Source organism: Haliotis rubra, unplaced genomic scaffold (assembly GCF_003918875.1).
Source record: "Haliotis rubra isolate DU_JTF1 unplaced genomic scaffold, ASM391887v1 Scf19, whole genome shotgun sequence".
In the NCBI taxonomy this organism is placed as follows: Eukaryota; Metazoa; Mollusca; class Gastropoda; order Lepetellida; family Haliotidae; genus Haliotis; species Haliotis rubra.
In genome coordinates, this window is record NW_025765891.1 from 2192686 (window position 1) to 2214262 (window position 21577).

The window sequence follows — 21577 nt, forward strand, 5'->3', positions numbered from 1 at the left end:
CTGCCACGACACACACATCAAGTTCACTTCATTCTGTCTGCCAAGACACACACATCAAGTTCTATTCATTCTGTCTGCCATGACACACACATCAAGTTCTATTCATTCTGTCTGCCACGACACACACATCAAGTTCTATTCATTCTGTCTGCCACAACCAACACACATCAAGTTCTCTTCATTCTGTCTGCCACAACCAACACACATCAAGTTCTATTCATTCTGTCTGCCACAACCAACACACATCAAGTTTCTACATTCTGTATGCTGTCTGACACATGTGCATCAAGTTCTTCATTCTGTCTGCCATGACACACACATCAAGTTCTATTCATTCTGTCTGCCACAACACACACATCAAGTTCTCTTCATTCTGTCTGCCATGACACACACATCAAGTTTTCTTCATTCTGTCTACCATGACACACACATCAAGTTTTCTACATTCTGTCTGCCACGACACACACATCAAGTTCTATTCATTCTGTCTGCCATGACACACACATCAAGTTCTATTCATTCTGTCTGCCATGACACACACATCAAGTTCTATTCATTCTGTCTGCCACAACCAACACACATCAGGTTCTATTCATTCTGTCTGCCACAACCAACACACATCAAGTTTTCTTCATTCTGTCTGCCATGACACACACATCAAGTTCTATTCATTCTGTCTGCCACGACACACACATCAAGTTCTATTCATTCTGTCTGCCACGAAACACACATCAAGTTCTCTTCATTCTGTCTGCCATGACACACACATCAAGTTCACTTCATTCTGTCTGCCAGAACACACACATCAAGTTCTATATTAGCCACATAAAGAAACTGTGCATTGTCAAAATATTATCCCAGTTGATAAGTACGATAACAATGTCAAAGGTACATATAAACTTTAATGGAGGGATCATGAGACCATAAGAAGTCGGGAGAATTTCAATTGAAAAGTCCATCACAATGACGTCACGAGTCCACAAGCGGGACAGGGGTCAAACGACCATGTCACAAGCTCAATAACAGGTATGTCCACCATCGGCATTGAGAACAGCAGTGCATCGACGACGCATAGAGCCTATCAAACGTGCAAGGAAGGCTTGTGGGATGTCACGCCAGATTCTCTCAAGTTCTGTTGCAAGGTCAAGGACGTTATCTGGCGGATGAGGAAGACGGCGTAGACGGCGATCCATCTCGTCCCAAACATGCTCTATCGGGGAGAGATCCGGTGAATTTGCAGGCCAAGGCAGTAAGTCAACGTTGTTGTATTGCAAGAAATCCATAGCAACCCTTGCCGTATGAGGGCGGGCATTGTCCTGTTGGTCTGATCCCGTGGTGACGTAAACGTTGTCGAACTGTGTTGGGGTGGATACGGCGAAGTCCTGTGATGGTTCGGGCAGTCATCACTGCAGTCTGAAACCTGTGGCGCAGATGGGTCACCCTTATCCATCTGTCCTGTCTTGGTGTTGTTACACGTGGACGTCCAGAACGTGGCCGATCGATGACGTCATTTGTGTTCTGGTAGCGTCTCACCAGTGCAGAAATGGTGTTCCGGTGGTAGTGGAAATGTGCAGCCACTTGTCGTTGAGACATTCCCCCACGGACCATCCCAATGGCCTCATAACGTTGGCATGCTATGCGTTTCAATAGCCGTTTTTTGAACGATCGCAAGGGCAGGGGTTGAGCTTTCCAAAGTGGCAGTATTGTGTGGCATTCATTTGCTTTGTTTCTCTTTCCCGGAAAGCACGTGCAACAACGTCTTGCACGTCTCAAGGACGAACCCACTGACATCACAGACCGTGGCACGTGCATGCATGTTGGATACATGTCACTAACCTCTGAGTTTAAATCCTTATGTGTCTACACAGGTTTGATAAATTTAGATTATAAATTTTTGTATGCACAGTTTCTTTATGTGCACATCAAGTGCCACGCCACACACATAGTTCTCTGCATTCTGTCTGCCACAACCACACACACACATCAGTTCTTCATTCTGTCTTCAAGTTCTTCATTCTGTCTGCCACAACCAACACACACATCAAGTTCTTCATTCTGTCTGCCACAACCAACACACACATCAAGTTCTTCATTCTGTCTGCCAACACACACATCAAGTTCACTTTATTCTGTCTGCCATGACACACACATCAAGTTCTCTTCATTCTGTCTGCCACGACACACACATCAAGTTCTCTTCATTCTGTCTGCAACAACACACACATCAAGTTCTCTGCATTCTGTCTGCCACAACCAACACACTCATCAAGTTCTTTTCATTCTGTCTGCCACAACCAACACACATCAAGTTCTCTTCATTCTGTCTGCGACGACGAACACACATCAAGTTCTCTTCATTCTGTCTGCCACAACAACATACACACATGCACATGCACACACACACACACCCAGCGACACACCTACCCAGCGACACACCTACCCAAGCTCAACTCTAAGCTGATTTAGACCTCTATGGTAACATAGTTACCATTGGTTTAATACCAGACTTTTGCTGATTATCATAGGGTTCATCTAAATTTATCACCCAAAACTGTTTTGAGAGATATCTCCTAGGTGATATCGCTTTGACAGCACATTTTTTAGAATGCCCTGACAATGCTATGACGTCATGAACTTGATGACGTCACAATGCTATGACACCGCTGCACTGCAAGTCTAATGGCTGTAATGTGTTCAGACATGTATATTTTTCATTGAAAACTAATGAAGAGGGATTTTTTATGATAATTAGCATGTTACCCTCTTATCTTCTGATATATCAAATATATCAACACTCGTTGATAAAAGTAAAAATATCCTCGGCAAGCCTCAGATATTTGGATATTTGTTACTTTATCAACTCATGATGATATATTTGCTAGCAAAAGAGATAGTGAGATTCTCTTTGTATCCCTCACTCACTCACACACTTGTGTTGGAGATTGCTAAAGAGTTGGTCTGCTGAGAATTTAATATCTTGGCCCTGCAGATACCTGTAGTACATCAGTCTTCCGTGTACCATAACATTTGATCATATTAATGAATGCTGACAGAGACACCCAGAGGTTTCTTAACTCCAGGATCTGCTAAGTGTTCCAGGCCAGTGTGATCAACCATAAGGCCTTCTGAGGTGTGTGGGCAGTGGGGTAGCCTAGTGGTTAAAGCGTTCGCTTGTCACGCCGAAGGCCTGGGTTCGATTCCCCACATGGGTACAATTTGTGAAGCCCATTTCTGGTGTCCCCCGCCATGATATTGCTGTAATATTGCTAAAAACGGCGTAAATCCAAACTCAGTCAGTCTGAGGTGTGCTCATGGCTCTTGGTGCGATGGGGACAGTGGTGCACCACAGCTGCCCACCACAGTTGCACACCACAGTTGTGTGGAGTTGTGATGAGGTTTTGTTCACTGAAGGCAGATAAGGCCACAGTTATTCTGGTGTCACTGTTTGACATTCAAGTGTCTACTACAACATGACTGCTTATAGCTCTAATTTACATTTTAATGGAAATCCTTAATTTGCATTAACCTTTACAAGATTCTTGGTTTCAATTATTGCTCTCTGATCACATAATGCCTCTCACTTGACTGTATATATGTCAGTGTTCAAGTGGATCATCGTGAAGTCATTGCGGAAGATCTGATGCTACTGTCTTCACGCTCCCTCACACACACACTGACTTACTGTCTGGTGTAAAAGATATAGCAGAGTTATGTCCCCTTCTTATATAGTTTCAATAATTTCCAGTTATCTTAAGAATTGCAGGAGTGGTGGGGTAGCCTAGTGGTTAAAGCGTTCGCTCGTCACACCGAAGACCCGGGTTCGATTCCCCACATGGGTACAATGTGTGAAGCCCATTTCTGGTGCTCTCCGCTGTGATATTGCTGGAATATTGCTGAATGTGGCGTAAAACTAAGCTCACTCACTCATTAAGAATTGCAAAATTCATTCATTTTATATTCTACAGAACTACCTAACAATCTCATTCTCTCTCTCTCTCTCTCTATATATATATCTCTCTCTCTCTTATGTAATGGGATTAATATATTATATTATGTAAAGGGACAATGGTGAAATTTGTTATTATTAAATGGGTGATATTAAATCCAGTATTTATGAAGGTAAATCAAAAACACAGTATATATGAAAAAGAAAATCTATATTAAAATTGTAATTGGCCTGCTATTACATTAATTTAATAATGAAAATGGTAAAATGAGGAGAGAAAAAGAGAGCTTGTAATCAACCATGCAGTACTTGTGTATGAGTGATATTAAATCCAGTGCTTGAAAAGGTAACTCAAGAACACAGTATGCATTATAATTTATAATATATATTGTGGTGTATATCAACAGTATTCAGTGTTCTTGTGCTCTACATTGTATCACACTGTACCTGAACCTGGTGCTAGTTGAGCTACATTACCAGTGTCCCTCCTGTCACTGATGCTTCTTGCAGGAAGGTGTTGTTAGAATATGTACATTGTTGCTTGTTGTGGACCGATCAGTAAATGATGAACAGTCGGCTTTCACCAGGGGATGTGTCTACAGTCGAGAACAGTGAGTGTATAAATGTCATATTATCCAACCAATAATACTGATTTGTGTTGACAATAAAGAACAGGACGCTGTATTAATGTATATCCTCCTGCTGCTGTTACTCGTGTATCTCTGTTACAAATGTTCTTTTGAGATAATACAAAATCAGTAAAGTTCATATTCCAGTACTTCTTTGGTTGAAATCTGGTCCATGTTTTGAACCCACCCTTATTGCTAGTACATAACTAAAAAAGCAGTGATTACACTTGACCACTTTCTGGAAGGTATTGCATCTCCAGATTTATGTGAGTACTCGGATAACATCAAATAAATCACTGGATGATGTTGATGTTTGCTTGACACCGATACCAGAATCTGTATTAAAATGTTGCATCACCCGAATAAAGAAGTTGTTCATCCATAAAGTTTGTCCTCTACTAGTAGTACACAAGACAGTCCTATTTTTCTGTTTTATGTTTACTCATAACTTAAAATTTGCAGAAGTCACCGAAAATTCAAATAATGTGTCTAATTTTAATAGGCTTCTGGGCCACGTTTCAGAAAGCTATCGTAGCGCTACGACTGTCATAAGTCTGTTACAGTACAGGTGGTACGACAGATAGTCGTAGCGCTACGATAGCTCTATGAATTGGGCCCTGTTTTCATCTCCCTGCTGGGAATTATCTTTAAATTAACCCTGACTGTGTCATTAATTTGTGTATTTTACCTCCTGCTTGGGGGTCACCTGACAGAAAATCTGTGCAAAAAAATTGTTATTGACTTGCTATTATTACATTAATTTAACAATAGGGATGGTTAAAATGAGTGAGAGAGAGCTAGTAATCAACACACTGGTATGTTTTTGTTTGAACCCTTCACGGATAACTCCGATTTTTGTACACATTGATTAAATGTTCAAAGTTTATGATGTTGCGTGCAGTGAGTTAACACATTGTGCCATCCATGTCTGATGGCCCAGCTCATGCTGGAGAATGAAATGTACAATGGCAGAGAATGCCCCAAAAGTTCAGTCTAAAATATTGCGGTTACTTCCTGTCATTAGAAGTGCTGTTTGAAGGTGGTAAAACAGTTAAACCTCAATTTAACACCTGTTATCTTGTTTCTGTCTCGTTCCCGGGCCGTTTATCCAATTAATCAATCATTATAAGGAAGGAACGGATTGTTGATAGCTGTATCAAGGTAATAAGATACCTACACTCTACCAGAAAACACTTTCATCGGCATAATGAGCTGCAGGGTGTGCGTGACAGCATTCACTGTTTGTTGACAAAAATACCTGTAAGCTCATTATGAGCATGTAAAAAACTGTATAAATATGAGTCCATGCGGAATACTTTTGATGGAAGTTTGAGTGTATTGTATGTTCCTTAGTCTTTGTGTTTAGCCTGACTGACGGAACCCGGGTCTAGGGTTGTATGTGTAGGTATATGTTTACATTTAACGAAGCCTGGAGCTGCACTCTCTGCTGGACTGACGGTATCTTCAGACATGCATCAGGTGAGCGGCCACCATCAGCCTCCTACACAGAGTTCCGCCATACATGCAGCAGGCATCGTTTAGAAGGTGGGAATGGTGACACTTGCGACAGGTGTGAGAGCCTCCTCCTCTTCCTCTACATCTACAGTCTCAGCGGAGGCTTCCAGGACACGACTGTCAGGCGGCAGTCACCCGAGTATTGATTAGTCACGGACGGACGTAGCAGGATTCTAGCAGAGGGAGGGAGAAAGAGCAGTGTCAGTATTGCAACACTGTGGCACTAGGGGACAGCTACCTGGCTGTTCGCTTCATCTCAGTCTGACGCTGCGTCCGAGCCGTCTATGAGCAGCCTGGCCACTGCCAGCTCACCATCCTCTGGCTGGCTTAGTATTGGTGAATGGCGCTGTAGCAGCGGAGATGTACGGGTAAAGCTGTCAGCTGACTCTGAGAGATGCATGTGGAGTAAATCCGACTGAGATAGCTGGCATGGGTAATCTGTGGTCGGGATAACTGTTTACAGCTGTGAGATGTGAGGGGTCCTCATGGACTGTCCAGCGGCCAACGTGGTCATTATGGGGACTGCTCGTGTTTAATGTTATCCATCACCTGTACATGACGTCCTTTTAATTCTCACTGACTCTATTAGTAGTGGTAGTTTGTAGGTGTTGTTGATGAAACCAGGGACAAACAAATTATTACCAATTGGCATCAAGTTTGCACAAATTGTCACAGAAGCAATGGAGGAAATAGTGACCAAGCTTATCATCTGAGGCAAGATTTCTTTACCTGAAGCTAACATTTGTAAGCTTCACATACGGCTTCTGTTTGGGATGATCTTTGGGCTGCTTCAGCAGTAATAGCAGTTTGGATACACGGATGTACGGACTGGCAGACTGTTCATGTCATATGGTGTGTTAGTGTTGCTTCTCTTCGACCGTGTGCAGCGACACTGTTGACCTCCAGCAAATGATCTGGTCCATCTCGTCGTCACCACCATGGGTAATATATACGACAAGGTCCAACTTGGAGGTATTTTTACAACACAATGTTTATTTTATTCAGTTTGTTATGTTGATGAGGCAATAGACGAAAATCAGAACAATAACTGAAATAGCTTAAGTAATAAGAATGTCTTATTAAGTTAGTATAACTTCATTTCAATTTCTGTTACATTTACTTAAGTTTGTTCACAAAGTGAAAGTAAATTGATAAGTATAAGAAGAGATTTAAAACAAATGTGATTCTTTATTAAGAAAATTCCTGAGCAAAATATTCAAGCAATATTCAACATTGTTTTGTCAGTTCAAACTGTTCTAACAGTTTATTTAAACCACCATGAAACCCATGAATTGGATTTTTGTGTGACATTTATTAGATGTTAATGATGTGCATGTATGGAATACATGAATTCTGACAAGCATAGTTTGTGTATAGAATGAGATTAGAAGGATGTTTAACCTTAGTGACTGAACAAGCTTCTGTTACATCAATCAGAACTGGTGTAGAATCATTATGACCAAATATGGACAAAATAAACAGACAAATTTCCTTGAGTGTATAGGAGAATCAGATGTTGTCTCATTGCCGTCAAACGGTGAAAGGGTGTGATTTTAATAATTTTATGAGTTCTTCCGACTTGAGTTGAAATATTGAGTTAGTATTCTGGGAATGCCAAGTTTTCGTCATGTTATTGGCCTTTATGTTCTGATGTCAGTTTGTTGATTATGAGCACTCTATCTCTCTGGGCCTCCAACTTTGCAGTTATGTTTGTTTATTTGATGTTGTGTTGGGCATAGCACACAGGACTTGAAGCATGTGATGCCAGGACTAACTCGCACATCCCTTCAACATATGGCCATGTAAAGAAAAGTATTACAGGACTGTTACATAATACCAATAGCAATCATGTCAGTTAGTTTATGTATTTATCTTAGCATTGGAGCGTGTTGCAGTTTAGGATTTGTATATGTTTGAACACCAATGAATTTACCTTTGGGATAGAATGAATATGGTGAAAATGACGTGAGTATAGAATGTGTATGACAGGTGTATGACATCATGGTGGAGGAGTTGCATTGAAATCACAGGTAATACATGTGTCTGGTCATACATATAACTATACGTTTTACAGTTACTTTACTGTGGACAGTGTTAATCACTATGATTATATACTTGAGTCAAGATACAATTCTGAAATAGGCTGTAGGTGAGTTTATATATTGGTATGTATGTTCAGATATAAATATGCAAAGATCACTGCCCACAACTGCAGCATATTGTGACTAAAACGAAAATATGTTTTACTATTCTCCTGATACATGATAGTAGATTGCAATGAAGAACAAAGGAAGTGATAGTTTTTATGTATCCCTTTAAAGAAATCAAGTAAGTGTGAAAAATCAGATGGTATACAGATTAGGTTCCTCCTCCTGCCTCAGCAATCCCAGTCAATGTGGCTTCACCAGATAGCTGAATGACATTAATTATACAGGGAGGTTAAGAGTGCAGGCAGGGAGAGGATTGGTGAACATGAAGACTTACACTTGTAGCTAGTTCTTAGGAAAGCACTACAGAAATGCCACCACAAACAGGTGGTGGATCATCATGCTGTGTTAAACCTGTGATAAGTATATGAAATGGTCTGGAAACTATGATTTCTTACAATGCTTTGAAAGAGGAATGGAGCCACTTTATCAACATGTCATTTATGGCACAGCAGACATCCAATTATTTGGAATATATGCATCTCTTGAGTAATATGTCATTTATAGCACAGACATTCAATCAATTGAAGTATAACGTCCCTTGAATAATAAGTCATTTATAGCACAGACATTCAATCAATTGAAGTATAACGTCCCTTGAATAATAAGTCATTTATAGCACAGACATCCAATTGACTGAAGTATAACGTCCCTTGAATAATAAGTCATTTATAGCACAGACATTCAATTGACTGAAGTATAACGTCCCTTGAATAATATGTCATTTATAGCACAGACATTCAATCAATTGAAGTATAACGTCCCTTGAATAATATGTCATTTATAGCACAGACATTCAATTGACTGAAGTATAACGTCCCTTGAATAATATGTCATTTATAGCACAGACATTCAATTGACTGAAGTATATAATATCTCATTTATAGCACAGACATTCAATTAATTGAAGTATATGCATCACTTGCAAAATGTCATTTATAGCACAGATATTAAAATAATTGAAACGTGCTTCACTTGAATAATACAACTGAAATATGTGCATCACATGAACAATACAACTGAAATATGTGCTTGATTAGATAAGACAATTGAAATGAATATGCAGCACATGAACAATAAAATCGAAACTTGTGCATCACATGGTATTATAAAATTGAAATAAGTGCTCCATTTGAACAATACATTTGAAATATGTGCTTGATTAGATAAGACAATTGAAATGAATATGCAGCACATGAACATAAGACTTGAAGTGAGGGCACTTGAACAATAAAATTGAAATAAGTGCTGTATTTGAACAATACATAAATATTTGACATGAATAATGAATGTTGTAACTGTAAGGTCCAATTACTGGTCCCCAGATACTTCAAAGTGTTCCAAATAAATGGTCTTCGAGACAGCTCCAGATAGTGTATTGATAATTAATGTGATTTATTAATGAGACAGTTGGCACCGTGGAGATTCCATGTAAACAGGTTCTGTAGGCTGGCATATGTTGAGGGTTTGATGTGCTGAGCTACTGTGATTGTGCACAAGCACTCTAACATCTAGTTCTACAGTGCTGGACACAACACAAGGACAGCTCTCAAGTACAGCAAGAATTGTACACTTGCTGTACCACTCTATTAAGACAACCACCACATGGTAATACAATTTCCATTTGCTCCTGAAAGAACATTGAATAAAGAAATTAGGTTATACACTGTTAAGGGTACTGACTGATTGAATTATTGTTTTACTCCAAGAAGAACATGAAATAATATGTTTACTTTTGGACAGCATATGATCTGGATGGGGAAGCTCTCAACATGGCTAACAGCAAATCACATTACCAAATCTATTTGGGGGTAATACGAGAGGCATGTACTGATGGATTTCAGGATAGCTACCAATGCTTGTCAAAGGAGATTTCTTCATGCAGTATTAGCAAGATGAATTATCAGCGAATTATTCCAACATATATCCTATAATTTCTTATGAAAGTCCTTGTGTCCTGCCCAGTGCTATCTGTCTATCTAGTTCTGCATGATATTCAGCACGATATAACCTTTTCCTTTTTCTCTATATCCATTCAATCGTTCCATAACATTTGTACTTTTTCAGCCATGTGTAATTTGTGTGTTTTAGATTAATAGTTTTGCCTACATTCATTGATTGAGCTGATCATGTTTTGCATCAGTTACAGTGTGTATGCTGGCCTAGCTTGCTCCAAGTCACTGGAGCAGGAAGGCATGTGCACATATGGCTCCACATCACCATTTGGAGCATGAGGTTTAGGTATTGAATACATATTAATGATCCATATTTGTTGAAACATTGAATGATCTTGCACTTAGTAACCAGGCTTTATTTCAGTGTAATTATAATTTCAACAAAATTTAACTCATTTTTTATTTATTCTTTAATTCAAAACATCAAATATTTGAAGAACCATTTTTTGTTATTCATGGCTTGTTGGATCTACTCTGAACATTTAGGGATTTTAATATTTGAGGGATATTTCCAGGAAACTGTTTGCTCAGTTTTACTTCATAACAATATCCCCAAAATATTCTTGATACCTGTTTTTTGTTCAGTATGTGGAGAAATGCAAGCTATCCTCTTTCAGAAATGGGTTCAGGGGACTTCATGAGAATGTCCTCTGTACAATACAATGTCCTCTCACAGCTGGGACTTGTTGACAGTTTTGACATTTTAGCATAAATGCATCATTTGTTCCATTACAATATGCACACCTTCAACGGTTTACTGTTGAGCCTGCACAGACACAGGACCACCAGTGACCAGGTTATCAATGGACCAGGTTATCTATGGAGCAGGTTATCTATGTAGTGTTGCTTCCCTTTCAGGATCTCTTGGTTTGAATTTCAGATCCCCAACTATTGAGTTTCTGTGTTAACATATGTCTCATTGTCCCTTTGGCATCCTTGCCATTGTGAAAGCCAATTTACTCATATACCAATATACTCATATATCGACCATATATATTAAAATGAAAATATTCGACCATTATATAGAGAGATACGCATGACAGGGCTGAATCTGTATCTTTGTAATTGACATACGTTCCTGAATTGTTGGATATTTTTAATTACCTAAGAATTGACGTGAGTTCATGTTTGTGGAACCATATAAACTGCTGTGCACATCATAAGTTTCATTACATTTCCGTTAGGTTTCCAGTGTCCAGAAACCAAGTCATATTTCATGTGCATGTAAATCAATTTCTAAGCTAGCCAGTCAAAATCAGAATATCATGCAATTTATTTATTCACTTTTATTCATATATTTTGCATCACTCATACATTAAGTATACCACCATGGTAGTGCATCTGTTACACTGAGTTATGTCAGCTGATGAATGTTTAACAATAATTCCTTTGCCATTTGTGGTTGACTCAAACCTTTTATTAGCTAACAATTCTATTTCTGAAAGACAAAAGGTGTTCAGCATCAAGCCCACTCCGCGGAACCAGTGTGTTGAGTAGACCGCAATACATTCTCCCATAGGTCTTGGCTTGACCCTTTGTCTTGCGTGCAGCAATGTAACAAGTATTGACTTTTCGTTAGGAAAAGGCACCATTTTACCTGATAATGCTAGGTGCGTGCCATTTGCTGATTTGAGAATCTCAAAGATTGTGTGTTAATTATTGAAGACCTGGCAATTAGGGATTTATAGCACATTGTGATTTGTATGCCAGTCAGTCAGCCAACGCTTAGGCTGCTATCACAATAGAATCACAAAAATTGCATGATAACGGCTCTAACACCTCGTCATTTAAATATTATCATCCACTTTATTGGTTGTTGCTGTTTGAAAACGCCATCAAATTCTTAATTGGCAAGTGTTAAAATAAAAGATTAAAAAACTCAACATCTTGTTTAATCCTACTTGTTTGATGGTCAGATACGGCCTTGGACATCTTCATCATCATCCAATGCATTTCATGTAAATAATCTTCAAGACTTTATGTAACTTCTGACAATTGTTTCAAAAAATAAGTGTGACTCCTTTAATAGTTTCTAGCAACAGGTACGGTGGATATGAACGGGTCTGGATCATGAATACACAATGCCATTTGTCCTTATCAGTTGTACTGGTTATATGTGGATGGTGGGGTAGCCTAGTGGTTAAAGTGTTCGCTCCTCACGCTGAAGACTTGGGTTTGATTCCCCACATGGGTACAATGTGTGAAGCCCATTTGTGGTGTCCCCCTCCGTGATATTACTGGAATATTGCTAAAAGTGGTGTAAAACCGTACTCACTTGCTCCCTGGTTATAAGTAATCAGTGTAGTTATTAACATAAGTTAGTGTTAACTACAGTCTTCCCTTACAACAATGTCCTTTGTGATACTGCGGGATAACTGCTCACATAAGAAAAAATGGATTCCCCAGCAATCACCCATCTTCACTACATCTGAAATAGCATTTCAACCAATCCACTGTTGCACAAGTTAATCTTGTTATAAGGACTAACCAGTGTTATTACGTATGGATGATAACAGAAAGTGTGCATGGTGTATCTGTGTACTTGTACATGTATATGTGTATTAAATACTTCTGATCATGTGTGTATTATGTACATATAGACACATGTGTGTTAAGTATATATACACGTATGTGTTAAGTACATATATACATGTATGTGTTAAGTACATATATACTCGTATGTGTTAGTACATATATACATGTATGTGTTAAGTACATATATACTCATATGTGTTAGTACATATATACATGTATGTGTTAAGTACATATATACTCATATGTGTTAAGTACATATATACATGTATGTGTTAAGTACATATATACATGTATGTGTTAAGTACATATATACATGTATGTGTTAGTACATATATACATGTATGTGTTAAGTACATATATACTCGTATGTGTTAGTACATATATACATGTATGTGTTAAGTACATATATACTACATGTATGTGTTAGTACATATATACATGTATGTGTTAAGTTAAACATATATACTTTCAGTATGTGTTAGTACATATATACATGTATGTGTTAAGTACATATATACTCGTATGTGTTAGTACATATATACATGTATGTGTTAAGTACATATATACTTGTATGTGTTAAGTACATATATACTTGTATGTGTTAAGTACATATATACATGTATGTGTTAAGTACATATATACATGTATGTGTTAAGTACATATATACATGTATGTGTTAAGTACATATATACTCATATGTGTTAAGTACATATATACTTTAACGTATGTGTTAAGTACATATATACACTTGTGTATTAGGTCCATATATATGTATTAAGTCCTTAAACATGCCCCTGCATACAGTACACAGTTGTGCAACATTGTTCATGGAGAACACCCTCTGTTTGATGCCAGAGAGTTTCTATAGCTTCAGTCCTGTTCCTAGACTTGCTCAAATCTCTAAGGTAAATATTAATAGTTTAAATGAAAATTTCTAAAAAAATATAAATAACAGACTGGCGTCCTTAGATTGTACTATCCGCTTTTCTAGAGTTTCCTCTTTGAAGAATAGAATTACTATACATCCACGGGATTAGCCTTCAGTACAACCTTTGAGCAAGGCTACCCTGTTCAATGATGATAGAAATGTTTCTTGCCGTGTCACCTTAGGCAAATGACACTGTTTAGTGCTCAAACAGCAGTGACTGGGAATCCAGTGGAATGAGATGGTAATGTGATTGTTAACTTTCTTGCTTCTCTTGGGCTGGATTCTCCCCAGGGAGATGAGAACTTAATTCAAGAGCACACAAGTACATTCGCTGGGGTAATAATACATGTATCACAGTGATCATACTCTTTGTAAATGGAATCTGGTGCATAATTATCATTATTTATGGTATTGTATTATGATCATTGTTATTGATGCTGGAAAATCTTCAAAGAAATATTGCTGTACTTCAGTAGTATTTATTTCAAGAGGTTGAAGATGACCGAGGTGATATATGTTAGGTAATCAATTTTGTTGTTATTAATCAATGGTTTTATCAGAAGAAAACATATCAGATAATTTTTTTCATCAAAATAATTCTTACTTGCTACCATTGGTGGAGAAACTTTCAGAAAAAAACATTATAAACTAACAAGTAATGTTTCTGTGAGAATCTCTGAATATTTGTTCTCACCAACTTTTTCTCTCTCACACACAGTACCTATCTCTAGACTTCTACCATGTAATCCTGTTGTGTTTCAAGGTGGTGTAGACATAAATCTAACTCTGCCTCTTGATGTGCAACAGGGATGCCCATTAGGAGGTGTGGGTGAGCATGCTTGCCGCCCAGATGGGCTCAGACGCTGCTTTTATCTGAGGCCAGAAAAAGGTGTAACGCCTACTAGCAGTCTTGTAGAGGGTGTTGTATGATCGCCAGGTGGGGGCAGCCCCTTGGCGATCTCACCACATTCTTCTTTCTTCTAACTCCCTCACTCACCTTATTGAAATGTTGCTGAGATATGCACGGACTAAAGTGACATACAGGTTGAAAATATATGTCTGGTTTCTCATATTTAGAGGATCAATATGCTGGTTCAAAAATATATTTGTCAATGAAAGTGCATTCTAGGAATTTGCATGAGCAAATATGTGATACCCTGATTAAATTTCACACAACTTCATTTTGATTTCAAATTCAATATGGAAAAATGATGAAAATAAGCCTCCTTCAGATATTTGCTTGAATTATTTTTAAATAATTTAAAACATTCTATGATTATGACACTAAGGCTGTAGTGCATCAACACACCACTTTTTGTCTGCTCAATTCAACAGAAACTAAATATAAATGCTCCATGATGTCACCTCACTAGTACGTTGCATCTGAAAGATGCCTTGACCATACAGCCTAGTAGTGGTGCCTAGGATTGACATGGAGATATCGACTAGGTCCCTTGGCAATTCATCTATCATAGTGCCTATAGGTGACATGGAGATATCGGATAGGTCCCTTGGCCATTCATCTATCATAGTGCCTATAGGAGACATGGAGATATCGGATAGGTCCCTTGGCCATTCATCTATCATAGTGCCTATAGGTGACATGGAGATATCGGATCGGATAGGTCCCTTGGCCATTCATCTATCATAGTGCCTATAGGTGACATGGAGATATCGGATAGGTCCCTTGGCCATTCATCTATCATAGTGCCTATAGGTGACATGGAGATATCGGATAGGTCCCTTGGCCATTCATCTATCATAGTGCCTATAGGTGACATGGAGATATCGGATAGGTCCCTTGGCCATTCATCTATTATAGTGCCTATAGGTGACATGGAGATATCGGATAGGTCCCTTGGCCATTCATCTATCATAGTGCCTATAGGTGACATGGAGATATCGGATAGGTCCCTTGGCCATTCATCTATCATAGTGCCTATAGGGACATGGAGATCGGATAGGAGATATTCATCTGGATAGTGCCTATAGGTGACATTCATATCGGATAGGTCCCTTGGCCATTCATCTATCATAGTGCCTATAGGTGACATGGAGATATCGGATAGGTCCCTTGGCCATTCATCTATCATAGTGCCTATAGGTGACATGGAGATATCGGATAGGTCCCTTGGCCATTCATCTATCATAGCGCCTATAGGTGACATGGAGATATCGGATAGGTCCCTGGACCATTCAACCATCACAGTGCCTGTGGGTGAATCATGGGTCCTCTGATGTTTGTACCAAAGCACAAAGAATATCCTTACCACAGAGGCACAAGTGAAGCATCCAGCTTCCCCCAGACAAACATGTTATTTTGATCACTTCAACCCCAAAGCCTTCTAGGATAATTTCTTTAACAGTTATAAGAATATTTTGTAGGTCTTCTTTTTAACATGTTTCAAGATGTCAAAACTCCGCCAAGATTTGCAAAGAGGAATAAAACTTGAAGTTTATACTCATAATTCTTTTTCTTCCTTATCTCCTAAATTTGAGAAATAAAATATAGCATGTAAAGTAGATCAATTTGGAAAGATGTAACTCTTTGACAGATCATTCAAAGGATTAGTTGGATGAAATATGAGGTTCTTGGCCAGCTGTGTGCAATGTTTATGTATTTATTTTGCAAAACATGTTTACATCTTACATGCAAACAAATAATAATATTCAGTTTCGCTCAACCTCTCATACTTATGAAGACTACTTTATCACAAAATGGTTTTAAATTTTTAAAATGTATTTTTGATCTTTCTGAAATACTTAAATATACGAGCCAGCTAATGATGAAACTTAGATAGGCATTAATCTCAATCAGTAAAAGTTATTTTTTTATGAGATGTTTATGATAATTAATCCAGTATTGACAAATTGTATGTTATTTAATACAAGTGTTAAATATCCACAACCTGTATGGTATGGACTTTTCCCACCCACATCATGTTGAAGCACCATGCGATAACTGAAATCCTGTTTAAAGCATAAGAAATCCTAATTAGCTCACTCTTGCAAGGCTTATAGAGGGTTCAATCCATACATTTACAAATACAAACCTAATTTACAACGTAAACAGCTGGTCATGTTTTCATGTGAACTTTGGATCAAGCTAACATTAATGTACTTACATGAAATGAAATATTCATAATAAAATTACACCATGTTAAATGTGGATGTCATGTTTGATAAGAAAGCAGTCAGGGCTGATTATTGACAATGAAGGATTCGTAATTCATTTCTGAGCGACCATCACAAAGAAATGATAAGTTTCCAATTAGAAAACACCATTCAATTCTCGTTAAACGTGACAATTACAGCTCTGCTTGGAGTCTCAGTTCTATTTCAGGCTAATTCAAATTTCAGAAGTATATTCGGTGTCTCTTCTTTAAAGAGCAATGGTTCCTATAGGTTAAACAGGGCAGCATTCTTGAAGCAAAGATAAAAGCCTGCAGAATTGAACATAATTAGATTACCATGCTTCTTGGTATTCCTTTGGGTATGATTCAACTAAAATAGAAGAACTAATTTCATGTAATGGATTGAAGTTTGTTTTCAATTTGAAGTGTTGATGATGTTGGCAAGTTTGTACTGAATGCTGTCTTTGTTGCTCTGATGGCATGTCATTCATGGATGTACAAAGACGTGAGGTTATGCAAAGTCTGCATATTTTGTCCTTCCCATTATCTCACAGCACATTATTTGCACTTAGTGAATAATTAAAGTTTCTGTTAAATCAGCCATAGGTTTCCATTCTATGTCACTTAGCGTTTGATGTTTACTAATGGTTTCTTCATCTGACGACTGGGAATCTTGGTTATGACTGCAAGTAGTGACCAATCAGATCACTACTTGACGGCACCGTTGTCATGGCAGTCTACTTTGTCGCCTAGTGGATACCATTCTCTAAGATCTAATGGCAGCTGGGTTTTCTTCAATCACAAGGATACAACCTTTTTCCTCTGGGCTGTTTTTGTCCTGAAAACCTAATCATCAAGGAGATTCATAATTTGATTTTTACAGCATTACCTCTTCCACCTTAGTCAAAATTGAGTTGTGAGATTTCATCAGTTGTTCAGAAATTGTCTGTCTCAATTTGCTAAGGGTCAGGATCAATAGCCGTAGAGCACTTATGGTGGTTGGAGGCAGGCGGCCGGGATACTGTAGCGTGACAGACAGAGTTACTTCCCTCTACCCTCTTTAATATCGTTGAGGTAAACAAGTGACAAGGAGTGGACGTAGCTAAGGCTGTCATTTCAGACCTAGACTGAATATGATGAGAGACTTGATGAACTCGCATATATTACAGAATATGTTTTACAGCACTGCGAAGTCTGATTGTTGTATATGTAATCAGATGTCAGCTCTATGTAGAAATACAAATTTGTCACATGTCAATTCTTTGTTTGTTATTTACAGAGCACAATGTGATCCTGGGCCATCACATGTTTTTGCAGTATGTTAATTCAGGCACTCAATTACAGCAAATCATGAATTTAATACAAGCATGAAATTAAAGCAAAAACTGAGAGCAACCCTTGCTTGCTTTAATAATTAATAAATATTTATGTGGACACTCTGCAGTGTTTTGTCGTGTCAGGTTCACTGCACCAGCCAGACACAATGACATGTACAACAAGGATCACAATAGACAGTGTTGTTCAGTGCTAGACTCTGACAGCCTTTTCACCAAGTTCAGACACAATGACATGTACAACAAGGATCACAATAGACAGTGTTGTTCAGTGCTAGACTCTGACAGCCTTTTCACCAAGTTCAGACACAATGACATGTACAACAAGGATCACAATAGACAGTGTTGTTCAGTGCTAGACTCTGACAGCCTTTTCACCAAGTTCAGACACAATGACATGTACAACAAGGATCACAATAGACAGTGTTGTTCAGTGCTAGACTCTGACAGCCTTTTCACCAAGTTCCACACCAAATATGGCCATTCTGTGGTCATTGATCACTTGTCAAACTCTGTTGTAATTACACTGCTAAGCTACATTGTGAATATGTCCTGTATGTAACAGCTGCCATGGTGAATAAAACACATGCAATGACAAGGGAAATATATTGATGGCAATTTTTGTGATACGAGGAACACGACGTTTCCCAGTACATTATTACTCCTTCATCAGGTGAATGCTTGGAAGCGGATAGATAGATAGATAGATAGATAGATAGATAGATAGATAGATAGATAGATAGATAGATAGATAGATAGATAGAGTGAACAATACTGTTTCTGCTACTTGTACATTTTAAAACTACAAAACTGAATAAGTTTCTAAAGATTGAACTAACTCATGTAACAGACTTGGAACCTGTACAATCTTCTTACATGACCTATTTCATTTGAATATACACCACATGGAACATAGTCTGTCTCACAGTCCCTGAACCACATTATTTTCCCTAGTTCCAAGCCCTCCCTGTAATGCTAGAGTCCTAAATGAAGCAAGTCTAGATTTCCTCAGGACCAGGTTAATCTCACTGGGGGGTGGTGGTGGGGTAGCCTAGGGGTTAAAGCGTTCACTTGTCACGCTGAAGACCCGAGTTCGATTCCCTGTATGGGTACAATGTGTGAAGCCCATTTCTGGTGCTCTCCGCTGTGATATTGCTGGAATATTGCTAAAAGTGGCGTAAAACTACAACTCACTCACTCACTCATCTCACTGGGGCTCCTTTTCAATTTAAATGGGTTTATTTGTTACTATGAAAAATACATATATTCAGGGATTAAGTGATAGTCCACATGGAACACAGCGCTTTTGATTTCATGGAAACCAGATTACATGTCAAGCAAGTGAAGTAAAGCTGATGTTAAGTCGAAGTTAAGTGACAATAGCACGTGATCTTGTATAACACCATTCTGTAGTATGGTATTGTAGGGCATTGGGTCTTATCATTTATTAGTTTTTATGGGCGATGGGGTAGCCCAGTGGTTAAAGCATTCACTCATCACACTGATGGTCCGGGTTCGATTCCCCACATGGGTACAACGTGTGAAGCTTATTTCCAATGTCCCCTACCATGATATTGCTGTAACATTGCTAAAAGTGGTGTAAAACCATTTTTGTAGTTCTAGTCAGTCTCTTGAATGTCATGACACATCTTAGGCCAATGCTTGACATCAGCATTAATCTAGTGTTAATTGAATGATTTTCAGTAACATAAATGTACACACAGAATATGCAGACACACACAGACACAAAAGCTTTTCTTTTTATTAAATACTATGCTCATATGATCAAGTGACAGGATAAAGTTAATATTTAATAGTGGTATTTGACAGGAACTGACAATGTTATCCATGTGGATGGTCAGCTGTCTCTGTATACAACATGTCTGTCAGTGCGTGTGTGTTCATTCATTCACATTGCATATACCCTTGTAGTGTGAGTGGTTCTTGTCAATACACTCGCTCACATAGCCGATACTTATGTTTATATTTCCTTGGAAACTTCGTTTACACAGTTAAGGGGCTATTAAACCATTTATTCCACAGCTGTTTTCAAAGGTGTAGTGCTAATGTTTTTATGGCCTGCTGTGTGGAGGGAGCTGGCTGTTGACTCAAACATGGAGGAGATACACATGCACATCGTATCTCCCTATCAAGACAAGGTTGCATATGTTAAACGATCAAACAAAAAACTGGGGCTGGAAGTGTAAAGTACTGGTAACTAAATACCCATGTGTGTCAGTGAGATGTAGTTGTAGTCATCCCTGGAGATGCTGGGGAAGACATTGTGTCTACTCCAGATTTATCTCTCACTCTCTTCCAACTCTCTTCTAATATGGGATATTCTAGTCTGTAGTGTACTGACTGTCTGTCATGATGTTTTCATCTTTGCAGGTTGGCTGGTCTGGCAAGAGTATCCATTTCATAATGATTTTACAATTATTTCTGTACAATCATTTTTTCATATGTATCCAGAGTGTGCATATTTTTCTCATAATGAGACTAAAAATTATAATAATATTTTTAAAAACTTTTATACTTCAGGATATCATACATACTAGTAAATGCATACACATAGGCACATGCATGCAGGTGTGCATGAACACACACACACACACACACACACACAGCGTGCGCAGTCAGCTCTCTCTCTCTCTCTCTCACACACACACACACACACACACACACACACAGCCACACACAGCCACACAGATGCACACAGAGAAGGCGTGGATTCCAGTGTTATTCTGTATCTCTACCTTAGTGAAGCAGCACTAAATACTTCTCACCAACAGTGCACAACCACTCTCCATAGCGGAGGCAGCCAGCCAGCCAGAACTTGATGGTGTAGTGCAGGCACTGAGGCGCTTCTGTCCCTGCCCAACTTGCCAATCATTGGTCAGTTCGCAACAACATTGAGATCAATGCGAGCGGCCATGCAGAGAGCTTGTGATAGCGAGGGATGATGAGACACGCTCGTGTTACATGGCGATGGCAAAACACTGCCATTGATTTATGCTTTTATTGATCAAATAATTAAATTGATAGCACCAACTTTATGAACGTTTGTGAAATTACTTTGGGAATATAGAATACCAGCCATTGAGGTTGTATGTATAACGAGGCCATGGAGGGTACCTCATAATGGTGTCATCTTCAGACTGTCAGGAGGAGTGGTATATTGTTGGGGAGATGGGAATGTTCACTTCAGTGAAATATTAGATATAGTTAATGTGTCAATTATGATCAAAGAGCTTTTTGAAGTTCTCTCTTCGGAGAATATGGATGTTTCCATGAACTGTTTGTGTGAGCATAATATGTGTTCGGAGCTACAGAAGGATGTGAATTATGAAATGAATTACTGAATTTCAGAGTTGAAGTTGTCATAATGCCCACA

At 38.6% G+C, this 21577-nt stretch overlaps 1 protein-coding gene across 9 annotated transcripts in view; it reads left to right on the plus strand.

Moving 5' to 3' along the window:
- The window catches only part of LOC124274358 (Kv channel-interacting protein 4-like), a 462530-nt gene that overhangs the window by 370761 nt on the left and 70192 nt on the right, over positions 1–21577 (plus strand). Inside the window, exon 1 of one of the 9 annotated variants that reach the window (XM_046709728.1) lies at positions 4435–4557. The exons of 6 other annotated variants lie outside the window; for them this stretch is intronic. In XM_046709728.1, coding sequence (XP_046565684.1) covers positions 4509–4557 — 49 coding nt within the window. In that variant the 5' untranslated portion in view covers positions 4435–4508. Of the gene's footprint in view, positions 1–4434; positions 4558–6005; positions 7063–21577 lie in introns of those variants that run through there. 2 more of the 9 variants (XM_046709731.1, XM_046709733.1) reach the window with 2 other exon arrangements.